The sequence below is a fragment of the Strix uralensis genome, chromosome Z (genome assembly GCF_047716275.1).
Source record: "Strix uralensis isolate ZFMK-TIS-50842 chromosome Z, bStrUra1, whole genome shotgun sequence".
NCBI lineage: Eukaryota > Metazoa > Chordata > Aves > Strigiformes > Strigidae > Strix > Strix uralensis.
The window spans coordinates 17,845,731-17,865,407 of NC_134012.1; the positions used below are offsets into that span (position 1 = coordinate 17,845,731).

The 19,677-nt window shown below is 44.5% G+C and overlaps 1 protein-coding gene across 2 annotated transcripts in view; it reads right to left on the reverse strand.

The window, feature by feature from the left end:
* ELP1 (elongator acetyltransferase complex subunit 1) overlaps nucleotides 1-19,422 on the reverse strand; it is a 37,121-nt gene extending 17,699 nt beyond the window's left edge. Inside the window, exons 1-22 of one of the 2 annotated variants that reach the window (XM_074855532.1) lie at nucleotides 19,212-19,422; nucleotides 17,704-17,856; nucleotides 15,903-15,984; nucleotides 13,876-13,956; nucleotides 13,446-13,531; nucleotides 12,101-12,200; nucleotides 11,131-11,221; nucleotides 10,544-10,667; nucleotides 9,782-9,872; nucleotides 9,100-9,330; nucleotides 8,629-8,799; nucleotides 7,873-7,972; nucleotides 7,030-7,212; nucleotides 6,158-6,264; nucleotides 5,614-5,717; nucleotides 4,776-4,829; nucleotides 4,569-4,674; nucleotides 3,795-3,910; nucleotides 2,973-3,046; nucleotides 2,276-2,354; nucleotides 1,951-2,030; nucleotides 923-1,063 (exon numbers count right to left, since the gene is read on the reverse strand). In XM_074855532.1, the coding sequence (XP_074711633.1) occupies nucleotides 923-1,063; nucleotides 1,951-2,030; nucleotides 2,276-2,354; nucleotides 2,973-3,046; nucleotides 3,795-3,910; nucleotides 4,569-4,674; nucleotides 4,776-4,829; nucleotides 5,614-5,717; nucleotides 6,158-6,264; nucleotides 7,030-7,212; nucleotides 7,873-7,972; nucleotides 8,629-8,799; nucleotides 9,100-9,330; nucleotides 9,782-9,872; nucleotides 10,544-10,667; nucleotides 11,131-11,221; nucleotides 12,101-12,200; nucleotides 13,446-13,531; nucleotides 13,876-13,956; nucleotides 15,903-15,984; nucleotides 17,704-17,856; nucleotides 19,212-19,361 (2,504 nt within the window). In that variant the 5' untranslated portion in view covers nucleotides 19,362-19,422. Of the gene's footprint in view, nucleotides 1-922; nucleotides 1,064-1,950; nucleotides 2,031-2,275; nucleotides 2,355-2,972; nucleotides 3,047-3,794; nucleotides 3,911-4,568; nucleotides 4,675-4,775; nucleotides 4,830-5,613; nucleotides 5,718-6,157; nucleotides 6,265-7,029; nucleotides 7,213-7,872; nucleotides 7,973-8,628; nucleotides 8,800-9,099; nucleotides 9,331-9,781; nucleotides 9,873-10,543; nucleotides 10,668-11,130; nucleotides 11,222-12,100; nucleotides 12,201-13,445; nucleotides 13,532-13,875; nucleotides 13,957-15,902; nucleotides 15,985-17,703; nucleotides 17,857-19,211 lie in introns of those variants that run through there. The other variant, XM_074855533.1, reaches the window with a different exon arrangement.
* Between the last annotated feature and the right edge of the window lie 255 nt (nucleotides 19,423-19,677).

Here is a 19,677-nt window from a genome sequence, read left to right on the forward strand (position 1 = left end):
ACCAGAAATGTTTTTCTACTCAGCATGTGTTCCCAAACATGTCACAAGACTGGAGGTGTGTTTTGAATAGAATGAACTTCCTTACCATGACAGCCAGTGCAATGGAGAGAGAACATCTCTCTCTGAAAGCTCAGATAGCTGGACACAGTTTTCCAAATCAAATTTGGCATGAAAATGCTCTTTTTTGTAGAAGGAAAGCTTTCTAGGAGGTTATTTCCACTTTCATACATTTCACATGTACTATTTCAAAATAGCTTTCCAAACTAAAGGGATGCTTTGTTTTCCGAAACCATTTGCTGAAAAGTGTCTACATTTTCAGGGTTCAGCAGCAACCCACCATCTGTTGCTCCTCTATCCACTGTTTCACATATAAGCTGCCAATGGTTTAACACTGCTTCACTAACTACTGTTATTATCCTATTTTCCCACCCTTTATCCTTGTGTGGTGTTGATTCATCTAAGGAGGATGGTTATCACAAAGTTAATCATTCAGAAATATGCAGCTGAAGAATTACAAAAGTAGTTCAGTCTCAAATGGAACAGCTGAGATCTTTCCGAAAGGCCAGCTGCTCCAAAAAGTCAGCATCTCCCCAAGATGACAATCTTGCTCATGACTCCCTGTCCCCTGTGCACACAGACTGTTCCTAAACTGAGTGTATTTCTTAAACCCCTATAAGCATCCTGCATCTATTACTTTAACTTTTGCAATAAAAAGTGGAATTATTAAATTATTAAATGTTGTTGTTTCAGGCCAGCATCCTCAGCAGATGGAAGGTATAGCTACATAAGTTTTGGGGAGCACAAGCTCACCTCAGAGGATCTGAAGCAAAATAACTGATGTTAAGGACAGCTTCACTTTCTGCAAATGACTTAACAGAAATCTCTCTAGTGGCTCCTTCATCTACAATAAGAAAATGCTCACTTTTGAGGGTCAATGTGTTCCATGGCAACTCTCATCACATCACATATGACGTTGACTTTTTTCTGATCAGAATGTTGAAGTGGTTGAGCATTACAGGTACCATTCAGAGATGGGTACATACTCTTTGTGAAATCTTCTTCTCTAAATAAAAACAGATACCATGAATACCAGCGTGGTTCATTGCAGAGCCCAGCACAAAGACAGTAACATTAAGAAACACAAATACATGCAGAAAAGGACTACTCAACAAAATAGCTCATACGTCATTCAGTACTGACACACAACCTGCCACACTACTAGAGAGCTCTCCAACATCTCTCATCCATCTCAATTGATTCTCAGCCAAGACAGGCACTGAAAAAAGCTGGTCAGAACAACTGCTTTAGTTACACAAAAAAGCAGATTTTCAAGATACAGCTGTCTTCTACTAAATCCACTATGAAGATGCTGAGCAATAGAGCACTTCTGAAAACTAAGCCATTTGCTTTTATTTCTAGACAAAGAGTTAAGGTCAGGTCAAAACTGAAAATAAAAACAGAACAGCTAAGTGATAGCTCCAGCTGCTAAACATCAGCAAGCTTGAGAAGTCCTGAAGCTACCAGAGCCCTAAAGCCTCTTGTCACTCAACCCTTGAGAAAGAAATCAGGAGACCTGATTTGGGAATCTAAGTAAGTATCTTGGCCCCAGGCTTCAGATAAGCAGTGCTGTCTTGCTCCTCTTTATGAGGAAACTAAACTTTCTCTGTTCACATTTACCCCTGTACAGCAAACCAGAAGACAAGTCAAAGCAGTCATACAATGTACTAATCCTTTGCTGGAAAAATCTAATGGGTGCCTGCAATCTGGAATTCCCAACAAGACACACTTGACTGTCCCTGAAACTACTGAGCTTACTCGAGTCTTTATGACCCAACATGTCAGATTTCTGACTGATTCTTTGCACCCATCCTGAAGAGCTGCAAATATTTTGGCAAAATAACATATCACCACTGATTCAATGCATGCTTCCATTTGCAGAATTATACTCACTTCAGCTCTGTGAAAAACAAGTTGATAGAGCTCACAGAATCTATTTGCCTGATAAAGGTTTCTGCATTTTCCAGAAATAGCTGAAATGAACAAGAGTATTACTACTGTTATTCTGAACAAATACATTAAGAACAAATTCAAAGACCTTCTCCGAATGCATAAAATGAAGGAAATGCTAAATATGACCTGCCTGCATGAGGATGCAGCAGTGCAGAGCAGCCACCTCTGCTGACAGCACCACCTATGCTTTTGTGCCCACTGTTCAATGTCAATGGATTCCAGGCCAGATGGACATGGAAACCACAACAGAACTGGGCATACTTGCCTTGGGATTGTGGTCATAGAGAAGATTGAGGTTGATTCGCAGCTTCCTCATACACTGAAATGCTTCCCTGAACATAAGCCTGGAGGAATGAGTCAAGTGGGATAGTTTACATAGTGGATAGGTGCAATATCTGCAAATAAAGGCAACTGACTAGAGGTAAGCACAGATCCCCTGGGAAAGGAATAGCCTAAGCGATAAGCCATGTGGATTGCCTTCCAGAAAAAATGTGCAAGGTCAGTCCTGTTCATTGCCAGCCTCTGCAGTGGAGCAGACCAGCACACCAGGTTGAAGAAGCAATATAGGCCTTGCATTACTTTTTTCCTCTCTTAAAACAGAGAACTACATTTTAATCTAATGGACCAACTTCTGTTTCAGAAAACTTCAATGTAAATCAATTAACAAATAAAACGTGAAAAACAGCAAGCTTCATCATGAAGTGATTGAGATGTCTGGAGAATGGAGCAGACAAAGATTTCTCCCACCCACACAATCTCAGCACACCTTCAGTGAGAGACACCTGGGACTGCTGAAAGCTGGACTTCTAGCTGGTAGCCCCAGAAAGTTTCATTCCCACTAATGAAGTCAATTCCTCTGAGTTCAGCCTCCCTCCCTTCTCCAGCACAACAAAACCAGGCCAGCCAGGCTCTAAGAGCTTGGACTGGGGGAGGGAAGACCAGAATACTTCAGTGTCATTTACCTGTCTAGCCACTTCCGAATCTGGGCAAGCACCAGAGCTCGGTGGTAAACAGTCTCCAGATTTCCTCTCGGCATCTATAACACAAGATCCACACAATTATTTATTTGTAGTTACTCTGCTTACACTGAAGGCAAAGCAAAGACTGGCTAGTTTTCTAGGCCTGTCTGCTACTTGCAGGTGCATGGGCCTGTTTGTTCAAAGGACATGGCATTTCAACAACTGTGGAAAAATGTCTGAAAATTCTCTCAGCTCTGAAACATTCCTTCCTCAGGAGGCTGGACTCCACTCAACCAGGCAAGACCCAGAGGAGCCTGATCAAGCTTTCAAGCTTTCAGGTTGGCCCTGCTTTGAGAAGGATGCTGGGCTACCCACCTCCAGAGATGCCTTTCAAATGACATCTTTCTCCATTCTGTGAACCTCTGTTGGTTCTGAAAAGTGAGCTCAGCACTTCAAACTTAGTGACACAGCTAATGGAGGGCTGCTAGCAAATACAGCAAGTTCTAAGAGGTGAGTCTGAGATTCATCATGAGAGGCCATGATATGTAGCACTAAGCTATCTCAGCCATCATGAATTTGAATAGCCCTTCCCAGTTCTGTACATATCCAGCTGCCTGTGCTGAACCTAACTCCCACAGGCATGCTCAAAATCCCTCTGCATCCAGCCAGGCAGCTGGAGATCTGCGAGGTGCTGTGCTGCAGCAGTAGAGGGCAGGAGCTTTATAGCACTTCACACACTGTTTGCAGGTTGGCCAGCTGCCCACTGAAATGGCAACCCTACACCCACCAATAGCAGACCTCAGCAGACATAGGCAGAGCACTGACCTGCAGCACAACCTTTGTGTCCTGGGGCACAACGGTGATGATACGTGAACCTCGTTCCACCTTGCGCAGGGTCTCACTGTCGGGTGCAGCAGCACTGCTCAGGCCAGCCTGAAGGGCTGAAGACAGCATATTTATCAGCACACATGGCACACCGCAGGACAGTGCCCCAGGCAGGCTGTCCTATGTGGCCCTTCAAGGTCATAATGGATCAAGTCAACAATCCACCACTGATCTTCAATGGTTTCAGATATGAAGAGGACCTCTTGGTGCTAACCACTGCTGTACACAAAGCAGAGAGGTCCTCTACACAACAGGATCACAAAGCTCAGCAGATCAGATGACGAGCACTGAAAGATGTAAAGGACCAATAAGCTGTCATCCTGCCTTCCCCAGCATCCTTGTAACTCTCATAGCCAGATGCGACCAGAAACTCTTTCTACTGGGATCCCTTCTCTCCCACACACCCTCAAACACCCCTTTTTTTTGGACATGGAGGGAGGAAGAGAATGCAGGGCTAAGCTGTTGAAAACAATGAAGAAGGGACAACTACAGGCCAAATCCTGCTTCCTGGGAGGAGCATGTGATATACAAAGTCAGTTCCCTGTGCTCCTTGCTCTCTGATAGATTTCTGAAAGCTCTCTTCCTCAGTCTCTTAAGCAACTGCTCTGAGTAACCCAAATACAGCAGGTTTGGATGTGAAAAATGGGGACATCTTGTGGTTCCAAGACAATGGCCATGAGCTGCCAGCAGCAGGCAGCCAGAGCTGGCATTTACCTTTCACTGATATGTTCTTCAAGCAGAAGCACTGACAGGTGTGAGAGTGGGTTGTCACCAACAAAAACTCATTGTATGTTGCAAATGAAGTGATGTTGGAAGCGACCTGTAGAAAAATCATGAAGTTTATTGCTATATAGAGCAGCACAGGAAAGCTGCCTTTGGCAGAGGAAAAGGGGATATAATGAGGGGCAAAATCTTTGGTACCTCAATATCATTAACAAAAAACCGGTATCGATCTGTGAGGCCCAAGATCATCTCCTGGAAATAAAAAGGATGACAACTATAAGCTACCTGTGTCACAACCTCCAGTCTCTCACAACACTGACTAGCACTGCATTAAGTACCTTACAGTTAGGTACTGAGTACCTCATGTGAATTACTCAGAGAAGCTGGAGTCATACAACCGCTATACCAGGAGGGCTTACTTAAGTGCCTTTAAACAATTCTGGCTGGAAACCCAGCTTGGTCTACTCTGTAACAGAAATGGTACAGTAACAAATAGAAGCAGAAACCATGACAGATAACTTAGTTTTTTATTCAGCAGCATTTGGTCCAAAATACCAGAGGAAAAGCAATAGTACAGAGCAGAGCAAAGCAACTCCATACAGCACTCACCTGGATGCATGCTGAAGGAAAGAAATCCTCAAACTACAGGAAAATAGCTACTCATTCCTTAAACTGTTTAACTATCAAGAACCCATCTAATAGAAAATACCAGTAGTAGGAGATCTGCAGTAACTCAATGCAGTCATATTTGCTGATAGGAAAAGTTCAGATAAAACAGAGCAAAATGGTGTTTTCAACAAGAGCAGGGCAGTGACTGCTGGAGATTTTAAATCTGAAATTTCTTGCTCTTCAATGACATTATTAATTGTATTCATAGAATAAGGAGATGGGGTGTTAACTGCAAATCATCAGAAACACTCTAGAAGACACGTTCTCAGCTCTGCATAGGGCCTTATGAAGAATGCTGGTAAGAAGTATCATTGGGCCCTGGGCAGAGAATCACGGTGCTGAATTTAATCTGCTCAGTCTTACTTACTTCACCACTGATCCTTGTAATAGAAGTCTGCACACAAGGGTAGGGGAACTGAACAGCAGAGCCATTGCTAGTCTGCCAGGGCTCAGGGACTGGAGCAGAAGCCTCTGAAAAGCAAAGAAGATCAAACTGTATTCCATCCGATCAAAGATTCAGACATTATAACCACATGCATCTCAAGAAAACTAGAGCTGGGAATAAGCTACATCATTTGACAGAGGGGAGGAATGCTGACACAAAAGTCCAGGACACAGCAGACAAAAGGTGTTAACTTCTAGGGGCTCAGCAGCACCTTTATTTCACTGTAGGAAAGAGAGAAGTGCCAAGGATGTGGCAGTCAGTCAGCACTTCAGAAATCACTAAACTAGTCATCTGCTTTTCAAATCACTAATTTTGGCCCATTTCTGGGAGCAGAGGAAGCATGAAAGGCAGGACCAACTACTAGCAAGTCACCCATCTGCCTGAAGTCAAATCATCTCATTAAACCTTTTGAGAAATCTGTAATAACTACACCTCAGATCAGGCACTTTAATAGGGCCCAGCTTACCCCAGTCATATTTCAGGATCTGTCCATCAGCCAGCTGCACAGCTACAGTTCTGGTCACTGGGCTGCAGCACAGGCTGATCACTTCTCCATCTACAGGCACAGACAACCTGGATCAAGACACAGAAGACAGAACATCAAAACACAGAACATCAATCACAGGAGACACATTTAACAGCTAGACCCTGCATTTCTTGTGGTCATGTGGAAGAATGCACATCTACAGCATGGACAGACACCTTGTTCATGTAAGGATCTTCTCCAGTCTTTTCACACCTCTGTCAGCTGACATTGGCACCAAAGGTAGTCACTGCATACTTAGAGCACTCTGCAAAGCCCACACTTCTTTTGTTCTGATCTACAGTTCATATGCAAATCAGCCTCTCTTTGCTGTGTTGAGTGCTGCAGAAAGCAACTCTCAGGATCCCTTTGGGAAGGAGATTTCTATACGCCAGGTGGCTTCCTTTTGTGATCTGGTTTTAGTCAATCCCACAAAGTCCAGCAGGTGAGGAGGAGGTGACCAGTAACAAGTGCTACCAGTCCCCTTCTGGACCTTGATAATGGTGGGCAAAGGGTAAAATGGAGGAATTCAGTCCCCCCGAGGCCCTGCAATTCAGACAAAGAAACAGAGCTATCCTGAACTGACAGAGGCATGCTAGCATATGCCCTCTTGCCAGGCTGGGTGTAGGCATCAGGACTACAGGCAAGTGCTGATCAGCAGGCAGCTTCATGAGCTGTTTGGTTTTCCTGAAGGAAGAGAGTCAAATTCCCCAACCCACAGGCTCGAGGCTGCATGTCTACTGAGACTTAGTTCCTTCTAGGCACTGTACAGAGGTGCTCTCAGACTTCACCCACAACTGACAGGTCTCTAGTACCGTAAATTCAGATGCTCTTCTTCAGCTCCAGCCACATGAGGCACTGCAGTCAGATGGTGAAGGACAGATTGAGCAGCATGCTGACCCTGACCAACCACCAGGAAGCTGTCATCTGGCAGCCAGGTGAGAAATCGGAGCCCCAGAGGATTCATCACTTCATTGCTGTCACTGCCCACATCAACTCTGTCACAAAACAAGAGAGATTGGGAAGCAAACAGAACCTGATTTCCGTAGGCCACCTCACTGCAGAGGTGAAAGTCTTCCCAGGCACAGCCTGGCTTTTCAGATGCACAAACACACAGTCACCCAAAGCATGAATCCTGCCACAGGCTAGGCTGGAGATGAAGTATGAGACCCAGAGAACCCCATTTGTTTTCCCTAGGCTGTACTGCTCTCATGCCAACTGTGTATAGGAACAAATGTAGAGCAGGGTGTTTTTTTTTAACCTTGTCATTGTCCCTGCCACGCTAGCAGCTCTGTTGCTCAGAGTGCCACGATGACGGGCCTGGGCACTGCACAGCTGTTCCTCTGGGAGCAGGAGCATAAAGTGCAGCACCACAATGCCAAGAGTACCAGGCACAGGAAAGTCTGTCTCAGCGCTGTCACTGACAGTCTCTGTTCCCACTGGATCAAGACTACAGTCATGGACACTTCTCAGGATAAACTTCCCACTGTGTTGCTCAATCCTTAGCACTAGTTGCAGCCACAGTGTCAGCACAATGAAACCATGCTACCTGAAAAACTTCAAACTCTTGAGACAAGTGGTCAGAGCTGTGACCTCTAAAACATCCAGCCAGGCACTACCCTTTTCTCCCCACTACAGCTGTACTAGTTCTAGATTACCTGTAGGTTTTATCCAGGTATGGTGTTTCCACAGCTGCTTTAAATCCATTTCCACCCACAGCTCCAAACCTGACAGTGGGGTCATTCATTGTACTCTGTCCTAGTAAACACAGAACAAAGCAGAGTTTAGAGATCCTGCCAACAGAGTCCCTTCCATCTTCACTCTTAGCAAAAAGTACATGCTACAGGAAACAATTATAAAAGTCAGAAAATACCATCCATACACGTACAGTAAACATCCAATCCTCATTAACGTTTACCCTGAGAAACAGTTACTTCATAATGTCACAGTACAAAACTCAAGAGACAGCAGCAAGTCTCTTGTCTCACAGCACACCAAATATTACACTGTATATGTCACTGCTTTGGGAAGTGCTGGGTGCCTCAGATAGACCCCAGATAGCTATTCCCAGACACTTCGGTGACAATTAGCAACATGCCATCAGAACAGATTACACAAGATACTATTTGCTGCACTCTACTCAAGCCGAAGCTAAGCAGAGGGATATTACCAGCATAAGCACGTAGCCAAGTGCTGAACACTGCCTTCTCACAAAGTCAACGCACCACCAAAATGATCCCATGCCACTCAGACTACTGGAGATGAGAGAACTGAGCCTGAACACACAGTTGAACCAGACAGATCTTGCTCCTGACTACTAAAGGCTCAAGTGACCATCATCCTATTAATCGCCCAGGGTACTGCTCTCAGGGACAGAGGGTTTCCTTTAACAAGACAGTGCAACATGCTCTCACCATATCTGTACACAGAAATCTTGTTACAAGCATCCAGGACAGCCATGTCTCCACTATGTTTGGGATCTGTGTGAAATGCAACCTGATTGACTGCCTGCTGGAGCTGGAGCTCATAGGTACACATGGGTGGAGGCACCACAGCATGCTGGAATGCTGTGACAAGCACTTTATCTGTGGAAGAAAAGAAAAAAAACCCCAAGCTGTAACCCAATCCAAATGTTAGTGAAGCTCTTGTTAGTTGTTTACTGAAAACAGGAACAATGTTACAGGGAAAATACAGTTGCTGTGCCCTTAGCAGTAAACTCCATTGAACTACCTCTGAAGCTTCCATCAGTTACATGGTCCCTCTCACTAACAGCTTTGTAGAAACAGCAGCTAACAGAAGAACTACCATAATCCCATCCAGCCTGCATCCAAAAGGCTATGCCACCTCTTCTGACCCTGGAGCTGCAAAGCAGTCCCCCTGCTTACCTCCATCTATGACAGCCACATTTGACATATGCTGGCTATTCTCACCCATCCCATGGTCTGTGGTCCAGTGCCAGTCATAGGAGAGGTAATGCCAACCCTGGCAGAGTACATACAGTCTATACGGGTTCTCTCGGTCCCACAGCAGCGACACCAACTGATTTTCCTCCAAGCTACCAAAATGTAGACTTTGCTTCAGGTACCAGTGATAGTTCCCTGTGGTCCACAGCTGAACTATAGAAAAACAAATGGTTACTACAGACTACTGCTTCAGACCCATCTCAAGCCCTCCCCATCACCACTGCTCTTCTAGGGGTGTGTTAAGTGTAATGAAAATAATAGTTCTAGCCTTCAGGCCATGGGCTGTGTCATACAACACCCAGCACAAGAAAACAACAGACTGTGCAAAAGAGTCAATACTAGAAGTCTCTGAGCTCCTCTTGTGAGAAGGCACCCAAGTTTTACAAAGGGCTCACGCCTTTAGCATTCCATTAATACCACTTCCAGTTACAGCAGCCTGGAAGATGCTTTGAACTCAGGCTGAACTTCCAGTTCTTCCTGACATGCATAGGAGTCTCAAAGCTGTAGGTAAGCCTTCACAGTGTCTCCTAACTTGCAGAGGAATACCCACTGTGAACCACATTTGCAGGCAAGTGTAAGAGCCAGTCTCACGTAGTGCTCTTACCATAACTGTTTGTGTTGGAGTTTTCCACCTTCAGGTCTTCCAGCCATATAGCCAGGATCGTAGAATCTGCATTCCAAAGCAGTTCATTAACCTGCAGAAACAAACACGGCTCTTACTTATACTGTTTTTTCTGCATAGGGTGGGTATGCTCCCAACTGGTTTGCAACACCATGAGTTGCTCCTTATTTTCAACAACATAAGGTGCATGGGTTAATACGCTAATACAGCCCCTGTGTGTTGCAAAGCTCCCGACAGCTGGATCAAAGCATCATGAAGCAGAACCTACCACAGAGGTTCCACACAGCTAAAGAGGCAGTACAGCCACAAACATAACACCAGTGTTCTCTTTGCATTCCTTGGCACTGAGGAAGCATCTGCCTCTCAGCATCCAAAGGCAGGAGTTGAAGTAACACCCTAGCAGTAGCTTCTCGCTTCTCTTATTTGGGGTAACGTATTTCACTGCACAGCTCTTGCAACAGCTGATATCCTGAACAGCATTTTTGAAGCATTTGCCTGGTAGAAAGTATACAAGGCCAAAGGCACTCCAGATCTACAATCCCCCTGTACTTTTCCCTGTACTACAGGCCTGCAGAGGGCATTGCATCTTCTCCACAGACTTCTTCATTGCTGTCTTTTCAGGTCACTTTCTCCATTAGGACCAGCACTAAGTGTTAAGTTAAAAACTTCCTCCTAGAATCTCAAAAAAATCTAGTACTCCTCTCCATTACACTCTAATCAAAGAAGCCCAGACACAGCACTTACTTTGACCTGCCCCTTCTGGAATGGGAGGGTGAACTCTCCATGAAGAAGTCCGTTCTTCTCCAAGAAAATCACATCATGTCTGTTGGGCTTTTCTTGTGTGGATGCTATCAGGCTTCCAGAGGGCCTTAAAAAAGAGCCAAATGAAAAGTGGTTGCTCACATAATCACTGTCATTTTGAACACCAATCATCTTGCATTTTCTTCAGAGACACGAATAAAAGGGCAGCAGAGGACGTGCTTTCATCAGTACTGTTCAGACAAAGTCATAGGTCCAGCACAAACATTTTCCAGGACTCATGATATCCTCAGGTGTGCAAGTATATGTCAGTACTGGCAAGGGGACCTATTTACACAGTTGAGTCAAAAAACACTTGACACTGAGACTGTGCTATCCCTTATTCCCACATGTAATACAAGTATTAGGCTTTTCAGGGTTTAAAGGGCTACTCTTCCTCATGCTGGATCAGAAGTTAAGTTTTCTTTAACTTTTGGGAAAAACAAACACACACAGGCAAAATGAAATTGATGCTGATCAAAGGGAATAAAGCAACACACTGCTGCCAGCAGGCAGACTGCTTTGCTACTCACTTCCAGGACAGTGCTTGTTCTAATCTTGAGATAGGCTCACTTGTTGACTGCAGCACAAGCTCTCTGTTCCATACTCGGACCTTCCGAGCACCTACAGATTGAGAGAGCAGTAAGACAAAGGTGTAAGAACGCACTGGGAAGACTTTCCTAATTTTGTGAGGGCAGGAGAGAAAGTTTTGATGCACATGAATAAAAAGGAGATTTCTCTTGTATACCTTAAGGGGTAAGAACTTATTCTGTCTTGGGCAGTTCCCTCATAGTAACTGAGTGATTCTAAAGGAACTGAGTAGGAATTTCAGTCTGATGTAGCTCAGCCATAGCCATTTCCCTCTCCAATTTTCACCACAGCAATGTTAGAATCTTCCTATAAATGCAAGATCCTTCCTAATCTGAAGTACTGAAGGTAAAAACTAGTGGAAGAGCAGTGCAGTTTGGTGCAGATCAGTATGTTGACCAATATATTTAAACTGCTCATAATATTTATTATGGAAGACATCAATTACAGTCTTAAAAGAAATGTACGTGCTTGTCACCTCTTTGGTTTTAGGGCAAAACTTAGGGAAAAGTATTACCACTATTTAAACAAACTGGTAGTACGAGGGACAGTGGGTACGGCAACCCAAACACATTCATCCATTTGGCACTGGAAGCCCATCAGAAATCACTTAGAGTGTAAGCAGTGATTTGGTACCGGTGAAATAAGCAGTTCAGGTAGTAACTACTCAGTAGTAACCTCTCCTGGCTTCTCACTGGACTGAAAACCAAACTGCAAAGAAAGTGTTCAGAAGATTGTGTCTATAAAATGTCTCTGAGAACAGTAAAATAGAGAAAAGAGCAATTAACTAGCTCAACTCACCCTTGCTTTAAGTGGCCAAGAGACCACAAACACTAGTCAGTTCTTGCCTTGCCTAGCTTCTGCTTAAGAAGCCTCTTACACATGTCGGTATTTCAAAGAAGTTTGGTTCCATACCTGTCTCTGGACAGACAGCACTCACTGCAACAAACTGCCCATCTCCTCTCCATGTCACCCGAGGCCTGCCATCATCCCAGGCTGAAGTAGGTGACGCTTCCTGAAGTCATACAAAAGAAAGTTGCATCAAAGCTTGGGAAGGCAACTTCTGTCTTTCTCTAAAGAGACTGCATTGCTAAGACAGCTCTTTCAAGACCCTTGACATGAAATCAATTCATTAAAAAAATCTTAAGGCTGTACAGTTAAAAATTCATTACTTGGAACGTTATTTTAGGAAATACTATAATTAAAACTGTCTGAAAATTCAATCTGCTCCTCCTGCAAGTGCATATGACTGTCTATTCACATGATCACATGCTATTCTTCCCTTCCACCAGGGTCTGTGCTTACAGGCCAGCTATGCATAAGCTGGACACACAAGGGTGAATCACGGTTTGTTCATGTCTGACGCCTGGAGGCACAACCCCTTAGAAGGAGAAATGCCACCCAGGCAGTCTGTACAGCAGACAGAAGCTGGGATGAGAAGTAGTTTTCTTCGAGGCAAACAGGTTCTTTGCAGAACAACACAAGAAAAAAAAAAACAAAAACCAGAACTCACAAGAGGCAGCTGTTCAGAGGTTTAACATCATCAAACTGGGCATATTTTCCCAGATACAGACAAGCCTTGTCCTGTCCCTCCTAATAGTAAAGCTGGAACAGGTCACATTTAACGTCTCTGCACCCTAGCCTGAGAGGTTTCAGCAGGACAGTTTGAAGTTTGAAACTTAAACACATGAAGAAAAATCCAGCAGTGGAATGTTTTTAGCTACCTTTCACCACATAAAAAGTAGAGAAAACAAGATCCAAACAAGGAAGTGTCAAAGGAGCTAAGAGCTAAAATGTGCAGGAACTTGGAGCTGCCTCACATGACTGGCGATGATCAGTAGCCCAAATCCTTCTACTCTTGCCCTCTGGGAGCTCAAACTACTGTTATTTCTGCTCCTCTCAGCCAAACTGCATGCTATTTCTCTTGGTCATATGAACACTTTAGTATATAGCACACATTCAACAAAACCTGTCATGTTCATTTAAGGGTGGCTTTACTTCTGCAAGCACTAGTGCTTGCAAACCTTCCTGCTTTGAGTTCTGCACAAACAGTCCTAAGTACTCCCAGCTGCTGTCTTGAATTAGGAAGAGGATAAAAATGCTGGATTCCATGTAACAACAGAAACAAACAGAAGCAGCCTAGGAAGACAGCTACCAGAAAGGTGGTGGCAAACTGGCACCGCAGGAATAACAGAAACTCTCTTTATACATGTTTTCCCAGAGACAGCATGGGCCTAATATAAGAGAACTAGTATAATACCATCTGTTTGCGATGCGCTGCCTGTTTTCCCTCTGATCCATGGAACTGTGTCTCCTTTTTACCCCAGCCAAGAGCAACAAACTTTCCTGAAGAAGAAAGAAACATTGTAGTGGAAGATGTACAGCACTACTCTGCACAGTGTGGTAAACACAACCACAGCTTCAAGCCACCCGCACCTTCCATACAAGTTTAATTCTAAAAGCCTGCAGGACATTTACATAGCCCAGAAAGTCCTCTAATACAGGGAACTTACTTGAATTTATGCTGACAAGTAAAATACTGGCATTCCCCTTCAGCTGCCCAGCAGCATTACAGTCTAAAGTATGTCCTGGGGCCCAGAAAGTGCTCAGCTCCATTTCTTTACTTTCTACATGCTTAAAACACACCAGTGACATCAGTTTGAACAATTTCATTTCAGTGCACCTCTCACCTTCCCCAAACTCCTCTTGGTGGATTTGCTTCTCCGTAATTGGTTCAAAATCCCTTGTCATCATGATGAGTGTTTGCTGACCTGCAGCGTAGACATTAAATACACTATTGGTGATGGTATCTCCAGCAAATAAAATCTCAGTGTTCTCCTGTGTTGTCCTATTGTTTTGCCATGGACTTAAACATAGAAATATTCCTAATGGTAATGATACTAAAGAGAACACATCCTTCACAGCAGAAAATCTCAAACTGGAACAGAACACTTTCAAGTCTTTTTCTTCAAAAACATGCTTCCTGGCCTAACCTTAAAAAGTTCTTTCCACCTTCAAAGTAAGTACCTGGCACTCTTAAAACATTTTCTCTTGAGATATGAAGGACAAGATGACTGGGAGCAGTGAGCATGAATTTACGAAGGGGAAATCATGCCTGACTGTCCTGATAGCCTTCTACAATGAGATGACTAACTTGTGGATATGGGAGACCAGTGGATGTCATTTATCTTGATTCTAATAAGGCTTCTGACACTGTCTCCCACAACATCATCATGGACAAACTCATGAAGGATTGGAGAGATAAAAGGACAGTGAAGTGGACAGAAAATCAGCTGACTGCCAAGCTCAAAAGTTTGCTATCAGTGGCAAAAAGCCCAGCTTGAGGTCAGTCACCAGTGGCATGTCCCTGGACACTAGGGCCAATGTTTAACATCTTCATTAACGTCCTAGAGGATGAAACCTTCCAGGGGTGGATGACACAAAACTGGGAGGAGTAGCAAGTACACCAGAAGGTTGTGCTGCTACCCACAGGGATCTTGTCATGTAGGTGAGATGGGCTGTCAAGAACCTCATAAAGCTCAACAAGGGAAAAAGCCACATCCTGCACCTGGAAAGTAATAATCAGGCACTAGGACAGACTGGAAGCCAAGCAGCTGGATAGCTGCTTGGCAAAAAAATGACCTGTCTTTCCTGGGGGACACCAAGGTGAACATGAGCTAGCAGTATGACCCTGCTGCATAGGTGGCCAATAGCATCCTGGGCTGCTTTAGGGGTGTTGCCAGCAGGTTGAGGAAGGAAATCCTTCTTTACTCAGTGCTGGTGACACACGTGGAAAGCTTGCTCCAGTTTTGAGCTCCCCAGTACAAGACAGACAAGGACATACTAGAATGAGTCCAGCAAAGGGTCACACAGATGATTAATGAGTTGGAGAATATGTCACATGAGGGGAGGCTGAGAGAGGTCAGACTGCTCTGGAGAGAAGGTTCAGGGCAAATCTCATCAGTGTGTATAAATAGCTTATGGGGGAGGTGGGGTACAGTAAAGAAGAGAGACACAGACTGTTAATGGTGCCAAGTGATAGCACAAGAGGCAATGGGAACAAACTAAAATACAGCAGTTCCATTAAAACATGAGAAAACAATTTTTTACTGTGAGGGTGGTCACAGTCAGGAACAGGGTGCCCACAGAGGTTGTGGGGTCTCCATCCTTGGAGATATCCAAAACCTGACTGGGCACAGTTCCCAGCAACTTGCTCCAGGTAACCTGCTTTGAGCAAGGGGATTGGAATAGGTGATCTCCAGAGCTCCTTTTCAACATCAAGCATTTTGTGATTCTGTTTTGCTTGAGGCTAACTTGATTTTCAGGTGAGACACATCCATAGCTAAGTTCAGCTTGCAACACATATATTTCCTACCGGAGGACAAAAAGCTGTTTTTGTAACTAAGAAATCAAATGGGGATATAAAGCAGGAGTCTTTATGTTTTAGAGGCAAGACCAAATATAATTCCTTGGAAGATGTGAAAGACTTTACTTTTCTATAAAACTCAGCTTGGATCACCAAAGCACCTCATGGATCACGAAATGAAATCTCATATATAGGATCGGCTGGGGGTTTTTTCCCCCCTCTTTAAATCTTAGTCCCAATTTCATAACTTTGTATTTTGCTTCTCCTATCTTAAATTTAACTGCGTTTTTTATTTTGGCCATAGTGAGTTTCACTCCTAAAGGCAGAAAGCTTACAGGCTGTTGTTGATACCTGTTGCAAGCAAAACAAGCTCTTGGTCAGGACTCCAGCTCATGGTACTCAGACCGCTGTCCACACTTCCAACACATTCTACCTGCAAGACCGAAATAAGATCACAGAATTGCAGGAACACCAGTGCAGCACCATCCCAGCACCAAAGCAATCAGTCACCAAGGCAGGGAAATCCTCTCCCACTTAAAAAAGCCACAAGTCTTATTTTACCCTTTGTGTTAAATGAAACAAAATAAACATTTCTAACCAAAGATGGTTTGAGAATGTTTATGCATGAGAGCTCTGATAATCTAGAGATTAGAATTTTCTACCATACACAGTTTTAATACGAGCTTTATTCTGCAACTCTCAGTCTTATATGAGCATGTATACTGTTAATACTAATATTGTTTGATCGGGTGTGTGGCTACATTCATAAACACACTGAAGTCACAAAACACACACATAATGGCTCTTACCTAAAGCATTCCAACATGCAGTTAAGGGACACTATATCCATTACAACTCTGATCAGATTGTGCATGCTGAACTTGACAAGTGTATATAGCTGCACTAACTTCAAAATTTAGGAAAAACTGAGCCAGTTTTACTGTGCCATCACAAGTATATCACCAATAGCAGTGGGCAGAGAACTTCCGCCATGCACTGTTATCCTGATTCGCAAAAGGCATGGATCTGGGCAACTGTGATAAACAGCAAGATGATACCATTTAAGGAATTAAACTTGGGTGTCACCATCTTTTCAGGTAAACAAAGTGGGACTGGGCACCGGTGGGCAAAGTAACCATCACCCACATGCAAGAGGTCTCAGAAAAAGCAGAGTAACCTTCAAGACTTCTTGGTGCCCAGACTGACACAACTTTAACACTGAGAAAGTAAGCCAAAAAGCCTTGAGAGTTAAACCTCAACTCCTACCCACATATCAGTGCAAGAAAAGACTCATGTATCACATCTTCTGCTTATCTCTACTTCCTTATGACATGTTTTAACTTGCAATATGAGACACATTTCTGAGATACAGTTGATAATATATTGAAGTGGTATCTGCAAATCAAACCCAAACAGGAACCAAAACAGGTGAGCTGCAAATAACCACAATCTTGACAGCTAACACAGACAGACCACTGTCATCTCATGCCTACCTACACCTGCACTGTTGGGCTGGTATTGTGGGAGCTGATGCAGATTTCAGAGGGTGCTGCTGTGGTGTTTAAGTGTCTTGCTGAAGTTTGTACAAATCTGAGGAAGGAACAGAGAGCAAGTATCTCAGTTCCCACCATATTTACTCAGCTAAGATATTCTGGTTTATCTTTATTGTTTTCTAGGGCTTTTTTATCTCAACTGTTTTTCAAAACACAACACACACACTTTCTCCTCTTCAGTTAAGTCATGTGAGCATGATGTTCTGTATTGACTGATGACAATAATAAAAAGGTAGCTACACTGTGAATTATGAATGGATTACTTTATTCTGTACCTAGTCTCAGCAATATCCTATTTCTATAACTGTCCCGTGGTTCCCATGCTGCTGGGTGTGTGCCAACAGTCCCCTGAGCAAACACACAGGACTAGGGCTGTGGACAGGCAAGCGACTGTTTCAGTTCCAGTTCTTCTATGGAGTTTATATTCTGCCCTTAATCCTGCCCAAGGCTCCCACAAAAATCAGCTCAGTTGCCTAGAAAAGGGAGAGTAATCACAGCTCATTATGTAATAAGCGTACAACTGTCCCCTGAAGAAACTAAAAGTGTCATCCTTTCCTTTGAAATCCCTCAGTATTGTTGTGTCTTTCCTGCCATGTTACCTGCTTTGTGCTGAGATTGCACAGTAGGATGTCTCCAGCTGCTGTAGCAACACACACGCACTCCTGCTCTGGAAGATCTTCGATACCCACGATGCAGCCGCTTCCATCCTCAGGCATGAAACCCTCCGCAGTCAAGGAAACTTCTCTTGTTACCTTGACATAGAGAGGCCAACGACTTATCAACTACACATCACCCCATTGAGATTTTTGCAGAAATGACAGAGTAACATCCACAGGTATATTTCATCCTACTGCAATTTCATAAAGCATTGCACAGCAGAAGTCAGCATGTGAATGGCACCGGCACACAGCCAATGTGCAAGTACTTACCTTCACTTATCCATAAGAAACTGTGAAGGTCCTCTTATCTTAAAAGTGCTAGACAATGAGGAAACTCACATAAGGGAGCAAATAATAAATGGCAATACCAGAACTTCCAATTTGTCTTGCTAATCATCTTTCAACACCCTTTTCACACTTTTTCACATAGTGTTAACATTAAGAGGTAAACGAGGAGCTGCTTAAAATGTCCCAATACTTTTAAGCAGTCATTCTGACTTTACAGACACAGCACAGAAAAATATTGAAAGGAAAACCATTTGGATCTGTATTTAGGTACAGCAAAACAAGAAAATTTGATCCAAAAGAGCTCTCTCAAGCTTAGTTGCATGAATGTTTTACACATCCAGTCATCGGGGTACACAGTAATAAAGATCTGAAATAAACTGCCCCCAAAAACCAGAAAAGGAAGCTGACATATTTAGCAACTTAAGATAGGCTTCAGACAATTTTTTTAATTCTAAAAGGATTTTAGTTGATAGCCTTCACAAACAGACCATAATGGAGATTTTCAGAAAACACTCTTTAAAAATGACATGCCAGTAAAGCCTGGGAAAGCCAGGAAAGCTATTCTGCCAGCTAACTTCAGAAGTGGAGATACTGTAGGAATTAGATGCCTCAGAATTGCATAGTATGTTTCCAGAGAAGACACTGCAATCCAGATCTTATAGGAATTCATGGCTCAATAGCATTTGTTTTTCTTTAGCGATATGTATTTGTTTTCTGTTTGCTAGATCATGCTTAAGACTAAACCACTGGAATGACCCATGTCAAATACAACCACGCTCTTGGAGGCAGATTTAGTATTTTAAAAGCACTTTTAAAATCACTTCAGCCACTAAAATCACAGTGCAGCCTCACAGCCAACTTCCCAGGCACCATGAGACATCAGCAGGTGGTAGGCAGGGAGCAACAGGAGGCTCTAAAACACCGCAAACGCCACTACAAACACCGGGCAATACGAGGGCAGCCGCGACCCACTCAGACGCGAGCTCGTGCTGACGGAAACCCAAAGGCTTTATCCCAGCTCTGCAACGGGCGGACTAAAGCCTGCAGCGATGCGCTAGAGCCGACAGGCACCGGCACCCTCCCCGACAGTCACAGCCCGGTCCCGAGCCTGAGAGCGACAAGAGGGCGCGGCTCCCACTGCACCCAGCAGCGGTTCTCACCGAGTCCCGAGCGGGGCCCAGCTCCAGAAGGCCATGCTGGGAGCCCACGAGGACCCTGTCGGGCTCGGCGCTGAGGCAGAAGCACTGCGGAGCTCCCGGGGCGGCGGCGAAGCGGCACCCGCCGGTCCGCAACAGCCGCAGGTTCCTCATGGTGGAAGGATGCCAGGCAACGCCGCGCCGCTCACGGCGCCGCCATCTTCTCCGCGGCGGGAAGGCGAGCGGAGGCGAGGGCGCATGCGCGGCCCGGCAGCTGAGCAGGCGCAGCGCACAGAAGGCGCATGCGCAGGTGGGCTGTGTGTGCGCCGCTCGGCTCACGGGAGCGTGATCCCCCCGGGCTCGGGGCCGCCATTTCCCGCTTCGGACTGCGGCCTCGCATCAAACCCTTCCCAAGGGCTCCTGGAGGCATTAGAGCCTTCTTGGTGTGGGCTGGGGGGGACTGCTGCTGGAAAATGCCGTTCCTGGCAAT